The sequence below is a fragment of the Branchiostoma floridae genome, chromosome 15 (assembly GCF_000003815.2).
Source record: "Branchiostoma floridae strain S238N-H82 chromosome 15, Bfl_VNyyK, whole genome shotgun sequence".
Lineage (NCBI taxonomy): Eukaryota > Metazoa > Chordata > Leptocardii > Amphioxiformes > Branchiostomatidae > Branchiostoma > Branchiostoma floridae.
The window spans coordinates 20,355,238-20,376,606 of NC_049993.1; the positions used below are offsets into that span (position 1 = coordinate 20,355,238).

The 21,369-nt window shown below is 41.8% G+C and overlaps 1 protein-coding gene across 1 annotated transcript; it reads right to left on the reverse strand.

The window, feature by feature from the left end:
* Positions 1 to 7,904: 7,904 nt before the first annotated feature.
* Positions 7,905 to 20,506, reverse strand: LOC118432511 (armadillo-like helical domain containing protein 1). The gene is made up of 12 exons (XM_035844116.1): positions 20,284 to 20,506; positions 19,003 to 19,071; positions 18,012 to 18,178; positions 15,649 to 15,845; positions 14,482 to 14,566; positions 13,252 to 13,371; positions 12,325 to 12,397; positions 11,848 to 11,893; positions 10,518 to 10,601; positions 9,932 to 10,009; positions 9,391 to 9,472; positions 7,905 to 8,584 (listed from the first exon to the last, which is right to left on the reverse strand). The coding sequence occupies exons 1-12, from the start codon at positions 20,493 to 20,495 to the stop codon at positions 8,565 to 8,567; spliced, it is 1,233 nt and encodes a 410-aa protein (XP_035700009.1). The 5' UTR covers positions 20,496 to 20,506; the 3' UTR covers positions 7,905 to 8,564.
* Between the last annotated feature and the right edge of the window lie 863 nt (positions 20,507 to 21,369).

The window sequence follows — 21,369 nt, forward strand, 5'->3', positions numbered from 1 at the left end:
AGGAGTCGAAAGTGCAGGGGTCAGACATCTGGGTCATACTGTACATCTTGAAATATTTGCTGTTCTTTTATATTTGCAGCATCGTATACTGCCAAGTCTCCCATGCAAACTTATCATGCCTGCACGTAAATAGTCACTAGTATTGCCATGGTTGTGTTTTAACTTCTTACTATACAATTTCAACAACAAACTTTCAAATGTCACAAATTTAGGTGTTGGGGAAATCTTAACAGGTTTACAGTACTAAGATAGGGTGGTCCGTGGATGGATTAAACCCAGACACATGTAGAGTCACGTTTTTTCTGTTCTCTGTGTTTAATCAGCAAAACAATGTTATCTCAAGTTATCAGAACAGGTAAGGCCCCAACATGGCCTCCCCTGATTGGTCAGACTTTGAACCCTGGCTCGCGATTGGTCAAAACCTTGGTGGCAGCTTCTGATTGGTGCAAAGTTTGGCTGGGGGCTGTTGACCGTTCAAGACCTTTGTCCTGAGAGGCTATCATATTACAGACTTGTACAACGTAGTGTCCACTTCTACATAAGGACCACCTGGCCATTGACATACAGTCAAACCTGTACAAGTGACCACCTCTGCATAAGGACCACCTGGCCATTGATATGGCCAAATAAATCTTGGGTAATTCTTTGCATGATGTCATTGACAAATCTAAAATGAATTGCAACAAACTCATTTCAACCTTGCTCCCTTTGTTTTGTGGACACTTACCCACATAACAAATATTACACACCACAAAAAACACATAAACAAACAGCACTGAAAACATGTTAACTTAACCTTCTTGGGTGCACATACAACCAAGGTTGTCAAACTAGCCATTATATTAATCATTTATCAATCTATTTTACTTAGTCTAGTAAGTACAGTATGTGGCAACATTCTGTAAACTTTCGCAGTGGTTTAATGTTCGCAGTTTTCGCGGTGACCGCATGGTGCTACCGCGGACTTAAAACCACCGCGAAAAGTCCTTTTTCCCCTACCGCGAAATTGAATCCCTGCAAACTTAAATGCACTTACAGTACTGTACTTACTACTACTTGACCAGAATCAGAAGTTGATTCTAGCGTTCAATACAGAAAATGGGTCCCCAAGGGAGATCCAGACTTTGGTTTTGAATGAAGACAGAAAACAATATGTGAATGCTACGTGAATGCTACCTTAGCGTGGACTGACACCCCTGGCTAATTTCCCAATTTTTTTTCTTCAAAATTCTAGGATCCCTGTACTCCCCTAGGAAGGCCTGGTGGAGGCTAGCAAATCCTTGCTAGCAGAGATAGTGTAATGCGATATACAAAGTGCATTGATGCCTCCCTTTACCATTGATATCAATCAATCAATCATTCGCAGGCATCATGCCATTGATACCAATTTCAAAATCGTTCACTTCTACAATGCTTAGTAACCTGTTGTCTGTCCTTATGTGACCTTAAGCATCAGGACTGGCGTCCCCAAAAATGGTCCACCAAAATGCCCCCCTCTGCAGACTTGGACTCCCCTGGACACCAGATGAAAAGACGACCTTGTACTTATTCCAGGACGCCGGAGGTCTGACAGGAAAACACTCTCACTGGCAACTTGTTGGGAAATGGACCTTGCTCTGCTTGTTTGGTGGTCAAAACATCCTACAAAATTTCTTTCTTTCTTTCTTTATTTGAATTTACCACATGCAAAAACAAGTGGAAGGGAGGACAAAACAGGTGTATCAACACCTTTACAAGTTGTCCTCCCAAACCTGAAATGATAATAGAAAACAATACAAAACCAAAATCAAACAATAAACATTAGACATCAAAAGTCAGTAGACATGAATATACAATTCGGTGACAATTATACACAGAATTGATTATATACAAAATTATCAAATATCATTATATACAGAGTAAAAAGCTAATTACAATACTAATGTAGCCTTAAAGCAGTGCAAGAGGCACACCCACAAGATGTGGACCAAGAGCAGGGGACGTCGATATTGAACATACAAAATGCTGTGTGTCGGTTTGAATAAAGTTCCTAAATGGGGAACATGCGGCTCCAGCGTCTTTTCTGAAGATGTGGCGTAAGTGTGAACGGTTGGCTTGAGGTTGTCCTTCTCCATGCACATCCTACAAAACTTAGCAAGAAAAAAAGTAGAAACTTTTTTTAAGGCTAAACCAAGTTCATGACTTGCAACTATTACCAATATGTACAATTGATATTTATGTATAAGTAGAGTTATCATAACTCTACTTACATAATTATCAATTGTACATATTGGTAATAGTATAATAGTATTTAGTGTAATGAATCAATGAATAGCTTAACTCCACATTAATTTACATTGGGTCAAGTGCTAATCACAACAAAGTAAACTGATGTTCAAACTTAATACAAAAACAATAGCTAGTTTTAAATGTATTAGATTCATTGACAACTTCTCAGTTTCTAGTTTTTAGTTATCTGAATATTGATAAAGGAACATAATTTTATATGTTTTGCAGTGAGAAGGTTTGTCCGCATTAAAAAATGGCCTTAGAAATACATGACTTATAAAATTGGAAAATTTGGTTTGTATACTCAATGTAGATTACTTCACTCTTTGTTATACATGTAATATGTTCAATTTGATGGTGACTGTGAAAATTGTCAGAATTTCAAAATCTTGGCAAAAACACAAGCTTAATAAGGCCTGAGAGGGTGCCAATGTTAACTGTGCCAGAGGGGAATCCCAATTAAGTTGAACTTTTCCCCGAGTCGGCAAAAACACACATGGTCCATCTGAGATGCAGATCAAGACGTATTTCCTCAAGATCATGACCATCTTGAACTTGAAGGTGCTCAGGGTCAAGGTTGGAGACAACCTGTGGCAAGCACAGCTATGCTAAGTGGTTTAGAATTTCCGGTATGATGTAAAATGGCAACTGTAATCTTCTCTTCTGTCCCATCTGGAGTTCAAGGTCAGAAAGATGACCTTGATCTTGTTCCAAAGATTCTACGAGATAAGACAAATAACCTCAGAGTTTACATTGGAGGATTTCCATATAGTCCCTACTGGGTATGGTATTCAGTTTCAGTTCAGGTCATCCTTCCGGTGACACAATGGTATTGCTGGCCTTATACACTTAGCAGCCCTCAATGTCAAGGTGAATCAGTCAACAACTTAAACCTGATTTTAACCCAATCTTAGGGAAGTTCTGCTTTCTGGCACCTTACCTGTAAAAAGGGGCAATCTGATTGGTGGCAAGGGATCATGTGACTAGTAAAAAGGGACCACATGATTGGTGGGATGGGGATCGTATGAGGCTATACGAAGTGAAGCTTAGTTAAAAGCAGAGTTATAATTTGTTGATGTTTAACAGAGTAATTAATCCCAAAGGTTCTTGGCAAAGCCGTGAAGGCAAGTTCATCCTTAACTTACTTTGATGCCGGATGTGTACCTTTGACCCAGTTTCTAGCCGCTTTTTTTTGTAGTTTATATCTGACCACACAAAAGTCACTGTAGTTTTTGTTGTGCCAATAAAACTTGTCTTTCTTTGATGCAGGATGCGTGCCTTTGACCCAGTTTCTAGCTGCTAAATAACACTTGACTTTGACACTAATACTGAGCTACTTTGTATACAATAGGTTGTCAGATTCTATTCAAGCAGGTTTGGTTACTACACCTGCAATGTTATGCAATGTAACATTAACATTAAGCTGTGTATAAGCCTTCCACAAGAAGGGTTTGTTTTTGTCATCATTTGTGTGTCTGTCTGTGAAGAAAGCCTCGATGGATTGTATTGACATTTTTTTATTTATTTATTTATTGATCTTTAGGGTAGTCCCTTCAGTTAACGTAGTAACTGATTTCCAAGGGAGCCCTATATACATGTTCGCACATGTTCGCACAATGACGGGTTATACCGCCCCTTACGGGGTGACACACCCGTCCGGGTGAATGATGTAGATCACCATGTGGCTGATACGAGACAGAGGTCGCCAGGCCTCCATCCGGGTGATTTGAAGTGAATCACCAACTTCCGACAGAAGGATTTGCACCAACGCACACCGCACCATCGCACGTGTGGGGGTTCTTTAACGTGCATGGGGTATGGCTCTCCCCATACACGGGACCTCCATTTAACGTCCTATCCGAGGGACGACTCATTTTCACTTGAGTAAAGTGAGGAAAGTCGTGTAAAGTGCCTTTCCCAAGGGCACAAGACCGGCAACACGGCAGGCAGATTCGAACCGGCGACCTCTCGGTCATGGGCCGAATACACTACCACTGTGCTACGCGGCCCCACTGACATTTGGTATGTGGGTTGGTCTTGATGAGACCTCAAAATGACCCTAGAAACTTTCTATGGCACTGCAGCATAGTTTGAAGTGCAAATAAGCTTATGAATAAACAAAATCCATGCTGAATGCCATATTACTACTAGAATACCCTGGGAGCCAGACATGTACAGGACCGGGTAGCTAGCGAGTTTTGTTCCGGGACCCAAGAAAGTCAGCCCGCCGATCTCACATTAGCGCTCCGGGGAGTTTGAGCCTGAAGAGAGTTATCGCTACCCTTTCAGATGGACCTAATCGGGCTTCAACTCCCCGGGTGCTAAAGGAGATTGGCGGGCCTGACTGTCTTGGGCCACCGAATAAACTGTCCTAGCTGCCCGATCCCAGCTGGCTCCCAGGGTATACTAGAAAAGCATTGAAAACCTTCAAATTACTGTAGAACAGACCTCAAATGTCACCTCCCTATCATGAGACAGATGCCTGTGCTAACATGACTTGTCACTGAGTAATGACAACCTCCTTATTTGTCACAAACAGCAGGAAAACAAGTTTGCTGAAAGGGACTGAGGGAAAAAAACATCTCCAGTTTCAAAACAAGTGTGTGCATCATGGACTTATTTTGACAGTCAGAATAGAGTGGAATTTGTCATCGCCAACCGCAGTAGAGGTATCTTCTCTGGTTATCTTTAATTAAAGAAGGCTTGCAGATAGATGTGCAAAAATTGGTGTGACGGCTCGTTCAGTGTAATGTAACCAGCTGCTGCCACGCCAAGTGCATGCAAAGCAATTTATAACTGGTGGAAAAGCAAAATTAAAAACTCAACAAATTCATACTACATGTAATAGCAGCTCTTTAAAATGTTGATGATGTCACCAACCTGCAAAACCTTAGTTAATACCTTCTACCAAAGGTAATTATTGTTCCAATACAGCACATTCAAGTACTGTTTCTATGCTAGTGTTACTGTCTAAGAGGAATGATGGCGACAACTTGCTTCCCACCTTAGCGTTGGTAACTACACTTTTTGTAGACTGTCAATACAGGCTCATCAGATTTCAGACTGTCATTTCTTTATCCAAGCTTCACTGTTCTGCTGACTCAGCTCTCTGAGGATTATTCATCATTCCTATCCAATTAATCCTGAACAGAGGGGATTATCTGGATCAGGCTGAGGGATAAACATGTTTTTGTCACGACCCACATCTGTTTTCTTCTTCATCTGGGTCAGAAGACATGTTTTGTCAGCACGAAATGTTTCCCTGACATCATTACTCTCCAAGCAGAGGTTAGGCTCCAGCTGTTTTTTAACGTTTTTTTAGTCGTTTTTATCGGGCTTTCTATTTTGTCATTTTTCTTGAAGTATGCCAGCCAAACACAGCAAACCAAACAGTTTTGACACAGCAAGATAAAATACAAAGTAGAAAGCCTGATAAAAACGACTAAAAAAACAGCCGGAACCTAACCTCTGCTTGGAGAGTAATCATTACAAGTCAAATCATTTGCTAGTTTAAGTTTATGCCAGGGCTCCTATACTAGTACAGGGCACAACTGAAAAGCAGAACGCATAGTACTGAGTTGTCCACCCTGTCTAAATAAAACAGAAATAAATAAATAAATAAATAGTTCCTTGGCACTATAAGATGGGAACAAATAGAAAGCCAGACAAAAAGGCCTAAAAACATGTCAAAAACAGCTGGAGCCACTTGGAGAGTAAGCAGGGTGGCATGTCTTTCCAGAAAACAACACAAGCAGCACTGGAGAATTAATTAAATCCCCCCTCAAGCTTTCCCAATGGCACAGCCTAACATCTGACTGAAAACAAATCACTGCTGTTCAAGCCCTGAAATGAAAAGCTGTAGCAGAGCTCTGAATCAGCCGGTTGTCAGGAAGAGGGGAAAACAGAGAAGCTATGCAGGCTTGCATCATGGAAAACATCACCCTGAGAAGTTGTAGCTTTTAAACATGGCATTTGCATGCCCTCCCCTATACTTCAGCTTAGGAGGTATTTACTCATATCCTACCACTTCTACAGTTAAAGACAACTGATAGACTTATAAAGACTTGATGTATCTTGTCTAAAGTAAAAGGAAAAACATGACTTGTGTCATGAAATTTTGAATGGGGTTAAAAAACAGCAATTTACAGGGAGGGAAAATGGCTATTAGAAAAGCCAGATCAGCTGGAGTTCAAAAGAAGGCGTTGTCCCCAGGAAGCCCCCTGATTGGTCAGATGCTGGGGGGATTGCATCATCACCTTGGCAACAGCAGGCTGGGGTCCCCTGTTTATTTTTGGTACTTCTGCCCGGCGATGACCCCTGACCCCTCGGAAACTGTTGCTATGGACCTGCTCTAATCTTTACCGATCAGTTGAAACATTATGAAGAACAATACGCCCGTCTGTCTGCTGAAGTATGGGGAACAAATGCTCGATAAGGGCAATGAACTCTTGGTGGTGCCCTTCTAACAAAGGATAAATGTGTAATGCAACTCTACACTACTTTCCAAGCAGAGGTTCGGTTATCGCTGTTCTTGACTTGTTTTTAGGTGTTTTTATCAGGCCTGCTACATTGTAGTTCTACTCTGTCTCCTTCTCTTTATATCTGTGGCTGGCGGACATGAGGAAAATGGTCATATTAGATTAAGTAGTCACTATATAAAGGATCCGTAATACTGTAAATGCATTTAAGTTCACAGGGATTTACTTTCGCGGTAGCGGGAAAAGGGACTTTCGCGGTGGATTTAAATTCACGGCAACACCATAGACTGCAGTCTTATACCATAATAGAAAAATGTTCGCGGTGGTTTTAAGTTCGCGGTAAAGTGGTCACCGCAAAAACCGCAAACATTAATCCACCGCAAACATTTCTGCATTTACAGTAATACCTGGATCAATAAGACAATTCATCTACCAACTCACCAAAGTGTGGCCACAATGACAGGTCACAATAGAACTACATCACACTCCACAATGATTTACTTCTACAAGGAAAAATATTGTATATGGCAATTGGTATGGAATTTATACCTGTATGCAAAATATGCATGTAACTTTAGGTTAGTTTATGTCTTTCCCGCAACAGATGGTGCATAGGGCAGTGCCCATCTCATTTACTGTAGCCCTGGGCCACACAACTTTTGTGCAATCACTACAGTAAGGGGGATAATTCACTGGCAGTGGTTTGTGAGTTGACTCCATACTCCTTGTCAAATACTGTCAGTGAGTGCCATTAGTAGAGAAAGCAGCATGTACCAGTTTTAATGTCTTTGGTATGGCCTGGCCTGGAATCGAACTCACGACCTGCCGAATGCAAAGTGAACACTCTTGGTTTTTGTACCAAAAAGGACAATGACAATTGACAAGCTGTACGAGGTTTGACATTTCCTAGGTGCAAAGTGCACTTAGCTCTGGGTACCCACACCAAATATTGTTCTAATGATTAAGGTGATAGGATCAATGAACTGCAAGAAAAGCAACACCCTTCCCATGGGTAAGAGAGACCTCTAGCAAGATTAGCAGGGACTGCAGCTCTGCAAACGGCTAGAAAGGCTGAACTTACAATCTTTCGTGCTCAGGTAATTCATGCATACTAGAAGTATGCTTTCCTTTGGTGATATAAATGAAACATTAACAAAGGACATTTTGACACAACAAATTTATTTTATACATTTACTTGTAGTATAACCTATGAAATGTTCAAACAAATATATCATACCGTTACAACTTGTTGAAATGTTTTAAGAATATATGTAGTTGGTCAGATGATCCAGATCATCTTTGTTTGCGAAGCTTACCGGAGAGAGTCTGTAAGGTGCAGTACGAGAACCAAATCCTCTTCAATATTTTACATTGTTAAATATTTTGAAGACAAAATCTTTCTCTTCATGTTTTGCGCTTCAGAAAGAAAAAAACTCTAACTCAAGGATGACAGAGATACTTTTTGGTCCCTTAATGTTTTCACCATGTCCAACAACGTGGACAAGGGTCAAGTTTGAATAACTTGTTTTGAGGAAGCAAATATATTGAAGTTTACCATTCTTATATCTTTAATGTTATAGTGTTAAAAAAATTTTGTACAACCATGTTTTCCACTCTACAATTGCAAAGTCCAGTATATACACTTAATGAATACATTATCAATCTCCCTTCAGTACTGTGAAAAATGCATATCTCTGCACCAGCAAGTTTCTCTCATGCAGAATGATGTAGGAGAGCTTTATGGTCACCTCTATGAGTAGAAGAGGAGGGAGGGGGGCAGTTCCATCATGTGAGAGTCTGTCTTGCTGAGAGCCTTCCCTAATCTGCAGCTTCTGCCACTGGAAACACCAGGAAAATGAGGTTCAGTACATATAAAAACAGTACATACAAATCATACAGTAATAAAAAAAATATAACGCTAGTTCACCTTTGTCCATGGGGTAACCTATATCCGTTATTTTTCAAAACAGAGCATTCAGGGATATCAAGTCAACGGACGGTGGTTTCAAAATATTTTCTAAATATAGCAGTTTGAACTCACATTTCGTCGTCATGATAGCCCTAAATACCCTGCTTTTGAAAACAATGAATATAGGTTACCCCACGGTTAAAGGTGAACTAGCGTTATGGTGTTACATACAAACAAGAGGTTGAATGTAGCAGTATGATGTTAACTCTAGACTTGCAACTTTGTCAGCCCTTAAGCCATGTTGATTTGATTATATGGATGACATCTGTGCGCACATCAATTTTGACCATTTCCAAAAATTAAAAGTTTTCAACCCATACTGTAAGTCCTACAAATCAGCTTCAAAATAAGCAAATACATTCTGTGGATTGCAAAAACAAATATTGTAAAACCTACACTAACGTCAAAATGAAGGCAACTATTCTTAAGCTCATGCAGAGTAGGCGTTATAAAGGCCACTAAATTCCACTTAAATTTCCCCGTGTTTACAGACAAAAAGATAACTACCTTCCTCCTAACATCACAGAAGTCTGAACCCACATATTATAGTAAAGGTGGATGCATGAATTTGCAATAAACTATCTCTATATATCTGTGTTCAACTTTCACATGTTTTGTACATGAATGGACATGAATGACCCTGTGAGAAGGCTGAAGAAAAGACGAGGTACTTACATCCAGGAATGTTGACCTTGTTTGACCTGAGGACGTCACACTGGATGGCGTCCATCTCTGAGTATAGACTATCAGGGTTGGACTGTAGACACACAAAACATTAGGTAATCAGGGAAGACAGACTTCACACCCTTATACATACTGATTTGTGACCCTTAATACAATACATGCGGGGGAGACAAGCGTTCTGTCACTGTCCGTGGTTCTGAAATAGACAATCAAGTAGTGCCACAGACAAAAATAGTAGCACTAAATAGCTCAAACACAGTTACATACACACGAACACACACGTACACTACATGCACTCTGAGATTCACACACACAGACACCCATATGTGCACACATACATACACACAGTCACAGAGATTCACACCTAAGACATGCAATCAAGCCAAGAATCGGAATTTCAAAGAATTTTTCAAGAACTGTGTTAAGGTGAGAGACCAAGGTACCAGATCAGGAAGTTTCTTAGATGCCATGTTGTCATTATTTGAACTAAATTTACAAAAGTAAGAGGAGAGGAAAGCAGATTTTCACCCACCATGAACATGACATAGAGGTTCTCCCCCATAGCATCTCTGCAGGTCTCATTCACGATGGGGAAGGTTCTGCACAAGTACTGGGGGAGAAGAAGGTACAGCACAGCAGATTAACACCAAGAACTCATACAGCAGTGTCAAAAGTCCTATTCTTAAACTTGATAAGTAGCTTGATAGGCTCATGCATCATTTACATGCTTTTAATTTGTATTTTTTTTTAGAGAAATTTTCTTCACGGTCCTTGCAAGAAAAAAAGCTATGATGGTCTTCCCTTTATACAACATCATGAAATGTTCTTCCAATGTATTGTACCTTGTCTTTATTGTGCATATCGTTTTCCTTGTAATTAGCACTTGGGCCCTGCATTAGAAAGTTCTACCTTTCACTTGTCAGCTTGTTTGATAGATAGGAGTTCATATACTGATATAGCACAGCCTAAAAGTATCTACCTAGCTGGGCAGACGCCTCAAGCAAGCTGACCAGTTGCCAAAATGTTACGATTGTGTTATGAAGTAACACTATTTTCCAAATTGCAACAAGCTTTCTCAATGATAAACTACCAAGAATATCAGAGACCCTCTAACTCACCTCCAGTGTAACGCTGCCTTGTCTCTGGCTGTCGGCATGGGCGGAGTTCCCCATAGCAACCATCAAGTTGTGCACAACCCTCATCTGGACACAACACAGCATAGGGATTTCTTACTATAGATCTTTAAAAAACTAGAGACTAAAAATAAAATCTCCAATTTATTTTCAAAGTCTCTGTATAACCCTCATCTGACCATGATTGAGGCGGAAAACTGGTTATTTTAGATATTCAAAGTATTGACAAAACCAGAAACTAATAAATATAATGTCCAATTCATTAGTCTCTATATTACCCTCATCTAGCCAAGATTGAATGGAAATGGTTAACATCAATGTGGGTTGAGGTGAAGGAAGGAAGTCAGCACCAAGGACAGGGAATACCATGATATGTGCGCAGGTTAAAGCTTGTTTTACTGACCAGTTTATATCGGGATCACCACTAAAATATAGGACCTCTGACAAATACATTTAACTCAATATCTTTACAACAATACAAAATATTAATGAGATACAGATACATGTACAACAATGTGAGTTGAAGGTAGTCAGCACTAAGGACAAGGAATGTTATGTTATGTCTGGCAGGGTTATGAGCTTTTTATGCTGACCACTTTCAGTTGACACTGAAACGCTAGAATTTCTAACAAGGTCAGAGACAGAGATACTTTAATATGAATGGATGGCATTCAGCACCAAGGACAGGGAATGTTATGCTATATATGGATGGTTTAAGAGCTAGTTATTCTGACCACTTTCAGTCGGCCCTGAAAAGCTAGACTTTCTAACTAAGTTCTAGACAGAGACAGCTATACTTTAATGTGCAAGGAAGACATTCAGCACCAAGGACAGTGAACGTTATGCTATATATGGAGGGTTCAAGAGCCTTGCTATTCTGACAACTTTCAGTAGGCACTGAAAAGTTAGAACTTCCAACAAGGCTAAAGACAGATTTACTTTAATGTGAAAGGATGGCATTCAGCACCAAGGACAGGGAATGTTATGCTATATGTGGAGGGTTTGAGGGCCTTGCTATTCTGACCACTTTCAGCACTGAAAAGCTAGAACTTCTAACAAAGTTCTAGACAGAGACAGAGATACTTTAATGTGAACGGAGGGCATTCAGGACAATGGACAGATATTTAAGCATTATGAGTGGTGGGGTGAGGGTATAGATTACAATATGAGTAGAACAATGGCACTGAAAACTAAGGACCTTCAATGATATCTGTAAACCTGTGTATGAACATTATGATAGAAACAAATGTTGAACTGTATACAGGGAATTTCTCCTGGTCTGCAAGTAGAAATTTAAGTCAGTAAATGTCCTCACCTGAATGAGTTTGTCTGCTGTTTCATCTGACTCCCTGCATAAAACTCTGCAAACAACAAAACATGTAATAGAATCAAACAACGTTTCTTTGCTCCAATTACTCATTCTAATAAAAGCATTCGCTTCTGGTGGAGTGTGTGGAGTGCGTTCTATTAAATCAATGGAAGCCTGTGTGATACAACTAAGAACTTCAAGCCTGTGTGATACGGAAACATATCACCTGGTCCAGAACATGCACCCATATGGAATGTTATTGTGGCCCAGGTATGACATAAAAGACGAAGCTTCCTCCTTGGCAATGGTTCTGACTTTTTGGCGATCTATGATGTCCACAATGATAGTGATTCGTATACAGAATTGCAGACTCTGAGGTTATGTCTAAACGGCCAACAGTTTTCTTCCAGAGTAGTTTGGATAATGCAGTGAGTGATTTCTGTTGTAATATATACAGACTGTAGATGCTTGATTGGTCCTTACCCGATGGTCTTCGCTGCTGCAGCTTGCTGTACAAACACTGGGAGGGGGGCGGACATCTTCTCCACATCTGCGTCTGTGGGAGGGAGTATGGTTAATGTTTTTGCTGTTTATAGTCTCATACCCCATTATGCCCTGACATGTCAGGGCTCGAAATCCTTTTTTCTGCATACCTGCACTGGTGCAGGTAACACTGAAAATTACCTGCACCAGACAAATTTTACCTGCACCACTCTGAATTTAGGAATTATGGATCATACTAAGATTGTTCAGGAACCATTGCTATTTTTTTGCTTTTAAAGGTGGTAACAGTCAATGCAGCTAATAACAATCCACATAGACCTACATCACAGGACATTCATGTATAAAACCCAGTACATGGACCAGTGCAGGTTAGGTGCAGGTAGACACCAGAAATACCTGCACAGCTCCAATTTTACCTGCACTAACCTGCATATGCAGGTGGTATTTCGAGCCCTGCATGTGTTACAAAGTATATCAAATACCCAACTTTTATAGGCACAAATTCAATAATTTTTTTTCTGGAGTTGATTTACTTTCTATTGCAAGAGCACCTGTTCAGTCATCAATAACAAAAATGTCTCCAAAATCTGACCAATAAATTGATTTTCATGGCATCTATAATTGCCGAAGAAGACTATGTTATAAATGAATAAATAATAAATGTTCAAGGGAAGAATCATGATTTTTACTTTGCTGTGTTATTACTATTAGTACTAAAATCTGGAGCAGGACACTCCAAGTTGTATAGTTTGCAATGTACATATTATGTTTGTACTATGTATGTAATGTTGTGCGTATATTAATGTATTTTATGTAGACCACTGGAAGAATAGCTGGCAACATAATGTTGTAATAGCTGAAAGTGGATCTGAATAAAGTCAAAGTGAAAGTCAAAGGAAAATGTACCTTCTAAGATCTGAGGTCTCCTGACCGTCTCGTCCAGTGTAGCCTTAAGAAGCTCCACAAGACGTTTGAGGATCAGCTTCTGCACCTCGTAAGACATCAGGTCCTTGATCAGCTCGATAGCTGGAGGGATTAAGAAACACTGAAGATTTAGCATTTCCTTAGACACAAGGAATAGTGGAAATCTTGCAAATATCTTAAAGATCAGCAAATGAAGTTGTCAGGTTTCAAATCTGCTGGTTTATGTACTGTATTTTCTTGAACAAAGTACGGACGAAAAGGTGGTTTAAGTTCTTGCCAAAGTCTGGGTGTGTACTTTATTCGAAGTTGTTGCAATGATAAAAGTCTACAAAATAAAGCAAGGTGGAGCTACACTTTAAATCCTTATGAGTTAGTGACTTTGACATGTTCTGTCAGATCTGTCTGAGACTTGCCCCAAATCAGGGGTGCGTATTCTAATTGAGAAAACATGGTATATAAGGGTCCAGTCAGTCTGCTATGTGTTCCTAAATGTACCGTCAGATACAGGTACAGAAATTGGTCAACGATGTTTAAGTACAGGTTCGAACCTTTACTTTTACCTGAACAACTTGACAAAGTAAATTGTGGTTTTCATTGAGGATAGAGACATGAATAGACAGTGAACAGAATGTTATCTTTAGGCTTCAGGTATCTTATCCTGAGAACCCATGCTTTTGAATGTCTCAAAACTTAGATGGTGCTGATTTCAATGCTTGTACAAAATGAACTTATTGTGTTCATCTTTTTCCAGTGGTAACGCTAGTTCACCTTTATCCGTTGGGTAACCTATATCCGTTGCTTTTAAAAATAGGGTATTTGGGGATATCACGTCGATGGACGTTGGTTTCAAATTGCAATATTTTCAGTACATTGCAGTTTACAACTACCACCCATCAGCTTGATGTGCCTAAATATCCTGTTTTCAAAAACAATGGATAAAGGTTACCCCGCGGATAAAGGTGAACTAGCGTTATATTTTGAACTGTGTGGCAGAAATAACATGCTTTTAGAATGAGAATAACAAAAAAAAGAGTTAGTCTTTTCACTCAACAGGAACAGTAATCGGTACATTGATATCCAGTACTTTGGACCTGTAGTAAATTATTTTCACTGTATTGTAAACAGTACCTATCCCTAGTCCATATGAGGACCTCCTAACCACAGTAAACAAAAGAAAAGTTGGGCAGGTTAAGGATGCCCCCTAGCAGTTACCTTCATACTGCACCTCCAGATGCAGGGTCCTGAGGAGGCCCAGTAGCGGCTCCACTATGTTGGGGTTGGCCTCTGCCACTATGGGCTGTAGGGGGGATAAAAACATGTGTTTCTGTATCTATATAGCTGGTATAACCACAGTTCGGCATAACACACCAGCTTCTGTATCTATATCTATATAGCCGGTATAACCGCCGTTCGGCATAACACACCAGCTTCTGTATCTATATCTATACAGCCGGTATAACCGCCCTTCGGCGTAACACACCAGCTTTGCAGGCACGCAGTGCGGCAGCAGCTGGTTATATTACACCGAACGACTCGTTACCCCTAACTTTTGCACAACTATCTGCAAGCGTTCTTTAACACTACCCAGAGAAGATGCCCCTACTGTACTTGGTGATAACAAATTCTACTCTACAATAGTTCTTGGAAAGTGTGAATTTTTGAACACATCAATCCTCTAGGTTGGTAACTCTGGTAATTAAAGCTATGACTATTTCTGTTCTGTCCCTCTGAAAATAGTTTCATTGGGTTGGTAGAGCATGGGATATTGGAGTTTTCTTTTGCACAACCGGAATGTCTCTTACCTGCATATATATGTTTAGATGCCCATCAGACACCTTCCACAGAGCTTCTAACTGGAGTTCTGCTTCTCGCCGCTATATGTAGCTGATGTAGGTGGCGCTTTGGGAGCGAATTGTGTTCTTGCCGCAAAAGTGCCACTTACAACTGCTACATATAGTGGTGAGAAGCAGCACTCCAGTCAGAAGCTCTGAGGAAGCTCTGAGCCAGGGTTGCAGCCAGCAACCATCCTTCCGTCCTTTGAAGAAATTTATGCAGCTGGGGACGGAAAAAAATTTTGCCCATTCCGTCCTCTGTGACGGACAAAAATCGATATGTAAAGATATAATAAGACTATCTCCCTTGTTTAATTTTTCACGAAAACAGATGCAGTTGAACAGCCTAGTCTACCAGCAAAATTCACACCTCAAAATGCAGGAAATAGCGTTTCAGAGGGTCTTGATTTTAAAATTTCCCCCCTGGGAACATCGCGTTTCATAGGATCACAAATTGATGGGACGGAAAATGATTTCAGGCTGGCTGCAACCCTGAAGATCTCTGATAATGAATAGATGAAACAAGAAACAGCACTCCCCCTCTCACCTGGACTATCCTGAGAGTCTGAGCTGCCATCTGCTGAGCTTTAGGAGAGGAGGCTGGGAGCAGCGCGATCAGACCCTTGTACACCTGCACCTCGTACTTAGGGTTACCTTGGGCTAGCATCTGCAGCAGCTGTCTGCACTGTTCCTGGGTTTCTTCTGACTTGGAGCGGGCTAGACACTCTGCAACCGCTCGGATGCCTGGGAGAGTGAGGGAAAGAAAGAAATAAAGAATGAATGAAGGTATCCCTGAGCTTAAATCTGACGACACTGTTTCTGGGTTTCCTCGGACTTGGAGCGGGCTAGACACTCTGCAACCACTCGGATACCTGGGGAGTGAGGGAGAGAAAGAAAGAAAGAATGAATGAATAAGTGAAGAGACAAGTGAGGGTATCCCTGAGTTTAAATCTGTCTGCACTGCTCCTGGGTTTCTTATGACTTCGAGTGAGCTAGACACTCAGCAACCGCTTGGATACCTTGGAGAGTGAGGGAATGATTGAATGAATGAGAGAACAGATGAGTGAGACTCAATACCATGCTATCATCTGTAACGGATGTCTTACTGTTCCTGGGTTTCCACTAACTGGATTGAGCTAAACACTCTGCAACCGCTCGGATACCTGGAGAAGGGAGAGAGAGAAATAATGAATGAATGAGGGACGAGATGAGTTAGTTTCCCTGGGCTAACATCTGTAACACTTGTATGTACTGTTCCTGGGTTTCCACTAACTGGATCGAGCTACACACTCTGCAACCGCTTGGATACCTGGAGAAAGGACAGAAGGGATGAATGAGTGAGTGACTAAAGGAAAGTGTGAACGGATGAGTTGGTTCCCCTGGGCTTGCATCTGTAGCAGCTGCCGGCACTGTTCCTGGGTCTCTTCTGACTTGGAGCGAGCTAAACACTCTGCAACTGCTCGGATACCTGCGGGAGTGAGGGAATGAATGAATGAATGAATGAACAGAAGTTACAGAACAGATGAGTGAGACTCAATACCATGCTATCATCTGTAACAGTTGTCTTGCTGTTCCTGGGTTTCCACTAACTGGATTGAGCTAGACACTCTGCAACCGCTTGGATACCTGAGAAAGGAGAGAAGGGATAAATGAGTGAGTGAGTAAATGAATGTGTGAACAGACGAGTTGGTTCCCCTGCGCTAGCATCTGCAGCAGCTGTCTGCACTGTTCCTGGGTTTCTTCTGACTTGGAGCAGGCTAGACACTCCGCAACCGCTCGGATACCTGGGAGAGTGAGGGAATGAAAGAAAGAAAGAATGAATGAAGGTATCCCTGAGCTAAAATCTGTCTGCACTGTTCCTGGGTTTCTTCTGACTTGGAGCGAGCTAAACACTCAGCAACCGCTCGGATACCTGTGAGAGTGAGAGAAGGGAGGAATGAATGAATGGGTGAAGGAATGAGAGGAAAACTGTGAATGAATGACTGAATGAATGTGTGAACAGATGAGTTTGTTCCCCTGCGCTTGCATCTGCAGCAGCTGTCTGCACTGTTCCTGGGTTTCCTCGGACTTGGAGCGGGAAATGAATGAATGATTGAGTGAAGGAATGAGACAATATGTGTGAATGAATGAACGAATGAAAGTGTGAACAGATGAGTGAGTTCCCAGGTGTGCTAGCATCTGTAACAGCTGCATTCACTGTCCTTGAGTTTCCTTCAACTTGAAGTGATTGAGGGGGTGAGTGAGTGAGTGAGTGAGTGAGTCAATGAATGAGAGTGAGTGAGTGAATCAGAGTGAATCAGAGAGTGAGTGAGTCAGAGTGAATGAATGAATGATGAATAAATGAATGAGCTCAACAAACAGAGACCAGCGGGCAGTTTGTGTTTTTTCCAAAATAAACAATGGATCAAACAAACAAACAAACAAACAAACCTACCGTAGCTCTCACAGATGAGCTCCTTGTACTTCCTGCCAGCGTTACAGATGGTCTGGAGGAGTTTGAGAGCCTCAGCCTTGTCCAAACAAACAAACAAACAAACAAACAAACAAACAAACAAACCTACCGTAGCTCTCACAGATGAGCTCCTTGTACTTCCTGCCAGCGTTACAGATGGTCTGGAGAAGTTTGAGAGCCTCAGCCTTGTCCAAACAAACAAACAAACAAACAAACCTACCGTAGCTCTCACAGATGAGCTCCTTGTACTTCCTGCCAGCGTTACAGATGGTCTGGAGAAGTTTGAGAGCCTCGGCCTTGTCCAAACAAACAAACAAACAAACAAACAAACCTACCGTAGCTCTCACAGATGAGCTCCTTGTACTTCCTGCCAGCGTTACAGATGGTCTGGAGAAGTTTGAGAGCCTCAGCCTTGTCAAAACAAACAAACAAACAAACAAACAAACAAACAAACCTACCGTAGCTCTCACAGATGAGCTCCTTGTACTTCCTACCAGCGTTACAGATGGTCTGGAGAAGCTTGAGAGCCTCAGCCTTGTCTGCCTCCTTCGCCTGCTTCAGTCCAAGGATCTCAAGAACCGTCAGGACTCCGCCCACCTCAAGGAACTCTCCAAGGTACTTGTGACTGGGGAAACACAAGATGGAAATTCAGTCGTGTTAGCTGGGTTTTATACATTCTACCTTGTATGTAAAAATTTCTATTCCAGAGATGTTATATAATACTGTAACATGTTTTGTTTTGTGTTACGTGTATGGTGGGCCACCTTGGAAATCAACTTTTAAAAGTCGTAGGGGCTACCCACCTGTTTTGAGATTTTTAAAAAATCATAATAATTTGCACTGCGCTCGTGTTTTATCTACAATGTGATACTACAGAAACAGTGGGGTTTGGCAGTCAAAAATTTGGGTATTAAAGTATATTCTTGAGTTGAAAATTACAGTTCAAGTTTGTTTCAGACCAAAGTTTAACATACAAACACTACAGTAAGCATAACCAGTCCTACACAGACAATGATTGCACCTTCAGAGAATGGAAAAAGAGTGGAAGATCACTACATTTGAGTGCAGCGCTATCATTCAATTCTGCGTGCAGTGTGAGAGAGCAGATGAGTATCATAGAGGAAAAGAACCCAGGTGGCAGATGGATGACCCTTTAGGGGATGGACTAACAACATAAGGGAAGATGTTCATCTCTTCAACCTACACAGTGCCAACCCTAAAGACACTTAGCTGCTGGTGAGCTGCCATCAAGCCCCAATATCTATGTGCAAGCAAGTCTAATCCTCGGACACTCACTCTCACTCCCGGCCCATAACCACAGTGGTCGTAGTGGCTCTACAACATCCAGTGAAATTGTGTGGACACAACACCCTACACCTGCGACACCCTCAGACAACAGACGATAAACCAGATGGAGAGAAAGTAACAGAGGTAACATGTCAGACTTACCCACTGGGAGCAGAGAGGAAGATCTGTATGGCCTGCAGCTGCTGGTTCACACAGGTGCCTAACATGTAACTAGAGAAGGGAGTTAAGGGAATCAACAAAGGAAATCTGAAAACATGGTTACATTGACATTCAAAATTGGAATTTATCTTTCTAAGCCATGGGGAATGAGCTAGCACAAGGATGGCAGACTTCACCACTCAGTGTTAGAGGCTCAGAACAATCTCACGACGGTACTAAAGTACCCTCAGTCTGGCAGAACATACAAATGTACAGAAACTGCACTGACACAAACACATACACACACACACACGTGCACACATACACATGTGTGCGTGTGAGCACACACACACACATTAACACCCAAACGCACACACAGTTGATGTATACACAGCCCTGTCCTTAAGGATACGTGAGGCGTATCTAGGCAGTGAGTCTGGTCAGGAAGAGGCTGGTCCCAAGCCCAAGCCCAAGCCCTAACCCTAACCCTACACCTAACCCCTAACCCTTACCCTAAGGCCTAGGAAAAAAAATGTTGTGTTTCCTGTTTCAGTCATGAAAAAATTAGGGTCGGTAGGTAGGGATTATCTTCTTTTTTTTCTTGTAATTTTTTTTTAGGCTGGCCAAAACTCTAGTAATACATATTACAATACAGTCGAACAAAGTAAACTGAAGTGCATGAGGACACTTCTCTTTTAATGTCAAACTTTAATTTAGTGCACAATAGATACATTTATCCTTCATTAGATAGGATAAGCAGTGTTTTTGCTTCAATAGGAAGCAGGCTGAATAAAAATTCTAACTGGAAACTGTGACTCCACTGCCCACCCCCAAAAAAAGTCTAGGGTCGGCAGGTTTTTCTAGGGTAGGTAGGGAAACAGGAAACACAACATTTTTTTTCCTAGGCCTAACTCTAACCCCAAGCCCAAGCCCAAGCCCTAACCCCAACCCCAACCCCTACACCTATACCAAACCCCACCTACCTACCTACCTACCTAGTCCTTTGACCTCCAGGTCGTAGGGGGGACAAGGTAGACATGAAGATCGAGAGTTGCCTCCAGGTTCGTCTCTCCCTAGCCAGGGTTATCCTCTTCTGTAGACTGAGGGCCGTCCAGTCCGTGATGTTGTCCTACCAAGCTTAACTCTAACCCTAACCCTATACCTAACCCTTAGACCCTACACCTAACCTTACACCTAGCCTTACACCTAACCCTAACCCAACCCCTACACTAACCCCAACCCCAAGCCCTACACCTAACCCTAACCCTGTCCTTATAAGGATACGTGAGGCGTATCCAGGCGGTGAGCCTGGTCAGGAAGAGGCTAGCAGCCTGTGCGAACTCCAGCTCCAACTCAGGAGCAGTCTTCCCCTGGTTGTTGGCGATGAACTCCTCCAAGATGCGCCCCCGAGTCGTCTTGTTGCCCTTGTCCCACTCCTGGAGAAGCCCGAACACTCGGTTGATGGCCGCGTCCGTCTTGGCGTTTCCGCTTGTCATCCTGGCGCCTGTCAATCAAATTAATAAAAACAGAATTTAGGAAATTTTTTTTTTTTAAACTTTTTATTGATTTTTAAAACACAAGGTACACATATCATACATAGAGCAATAATACTGAAAGGACATGTGGGACACAAAAGATAGATAAAATCAGAAAACATTGAGGATAACTTCAGAATTTAGGAATTAGCTGGTCCTCTGACTTTATCTTATTTCAGACTAGTACTGAACACAGTGTTAGGTATAGGCCGAGCTGCTAACTAGCTATTCAGAGAGAGGACGCAGTGATGTCTGAACACGTTGGTTCACGCTCCAGAACTGACCACGGAGGGTCGGTCTTGTTTATTCGCTTAAAAGGATCTCTGAGATGCTCGACAGAAACATGTGCACGACAGAGAAATAGGTGCGCTACAGAGAAACAGGTGCGCAAGAGAGAAGCAGGTGGACAAGGGAGAAACATGTGCACAAAAGACAAACAGATGCGCGAAAGAGAAGCAGGTGCGCCACACAGAAACAGGTGCGCAAAAGAGAAAAAGGTGCGCAAGAGAGAAACAGGTGCGCAAGAGAGAAACAGGTGCACAAAAGACAAACAGATGCGCAAAAGAGAAGCAGGTGCGCAAGAGAGAAACAGGTGCGCAAGAGAGAAACAGATGCGCAAGAGAGAAACAGATGCGCAAGGGAGAAACAGATGCGCAAGAGAGAAACAGATGTGCAAGAGAGAAACAGATGCGCAAGAGAGAAACAGAAGCACAAGAGAGAAACAGATGCGCAAGAGAGAAACAGATGCGCAAGAGAGAAACAGATGCGCAAGAGAGAAACTGATGCGCAAGAGAGAAACAGATGCGCAAGAGACAAGCAGGTGCGCAAGAGAGAA

What these genes read in the sequence shown, in the direction of transcription:
- LOC118432511 (XM_035844116.1), bottom strand. Translation starts at nt 20,495, where the DNA reads ATGACAAGCGGAAACGCCAAGACGGACGCGGCCATCAACCGAGTGTTC. An exon ending in AGACTCTCAGGATAGTCCAG is followed by an intron (nt 14,567 to 15,648) that starts GTGAGAGGGGGA and finishes TCCCCCCTACAG; the next exon opens with CCCATAGTGGCAGAGGCCAA. An exon ending in TCTGGAGGTGCAGTATGAAG is followed by an intron (nt 13,372 to 14,481) that starts GTAACTGCTAGG and finishes TAATCCCTCCAG; the next exon opens with CTATCGAGCTGATCAAGGAC.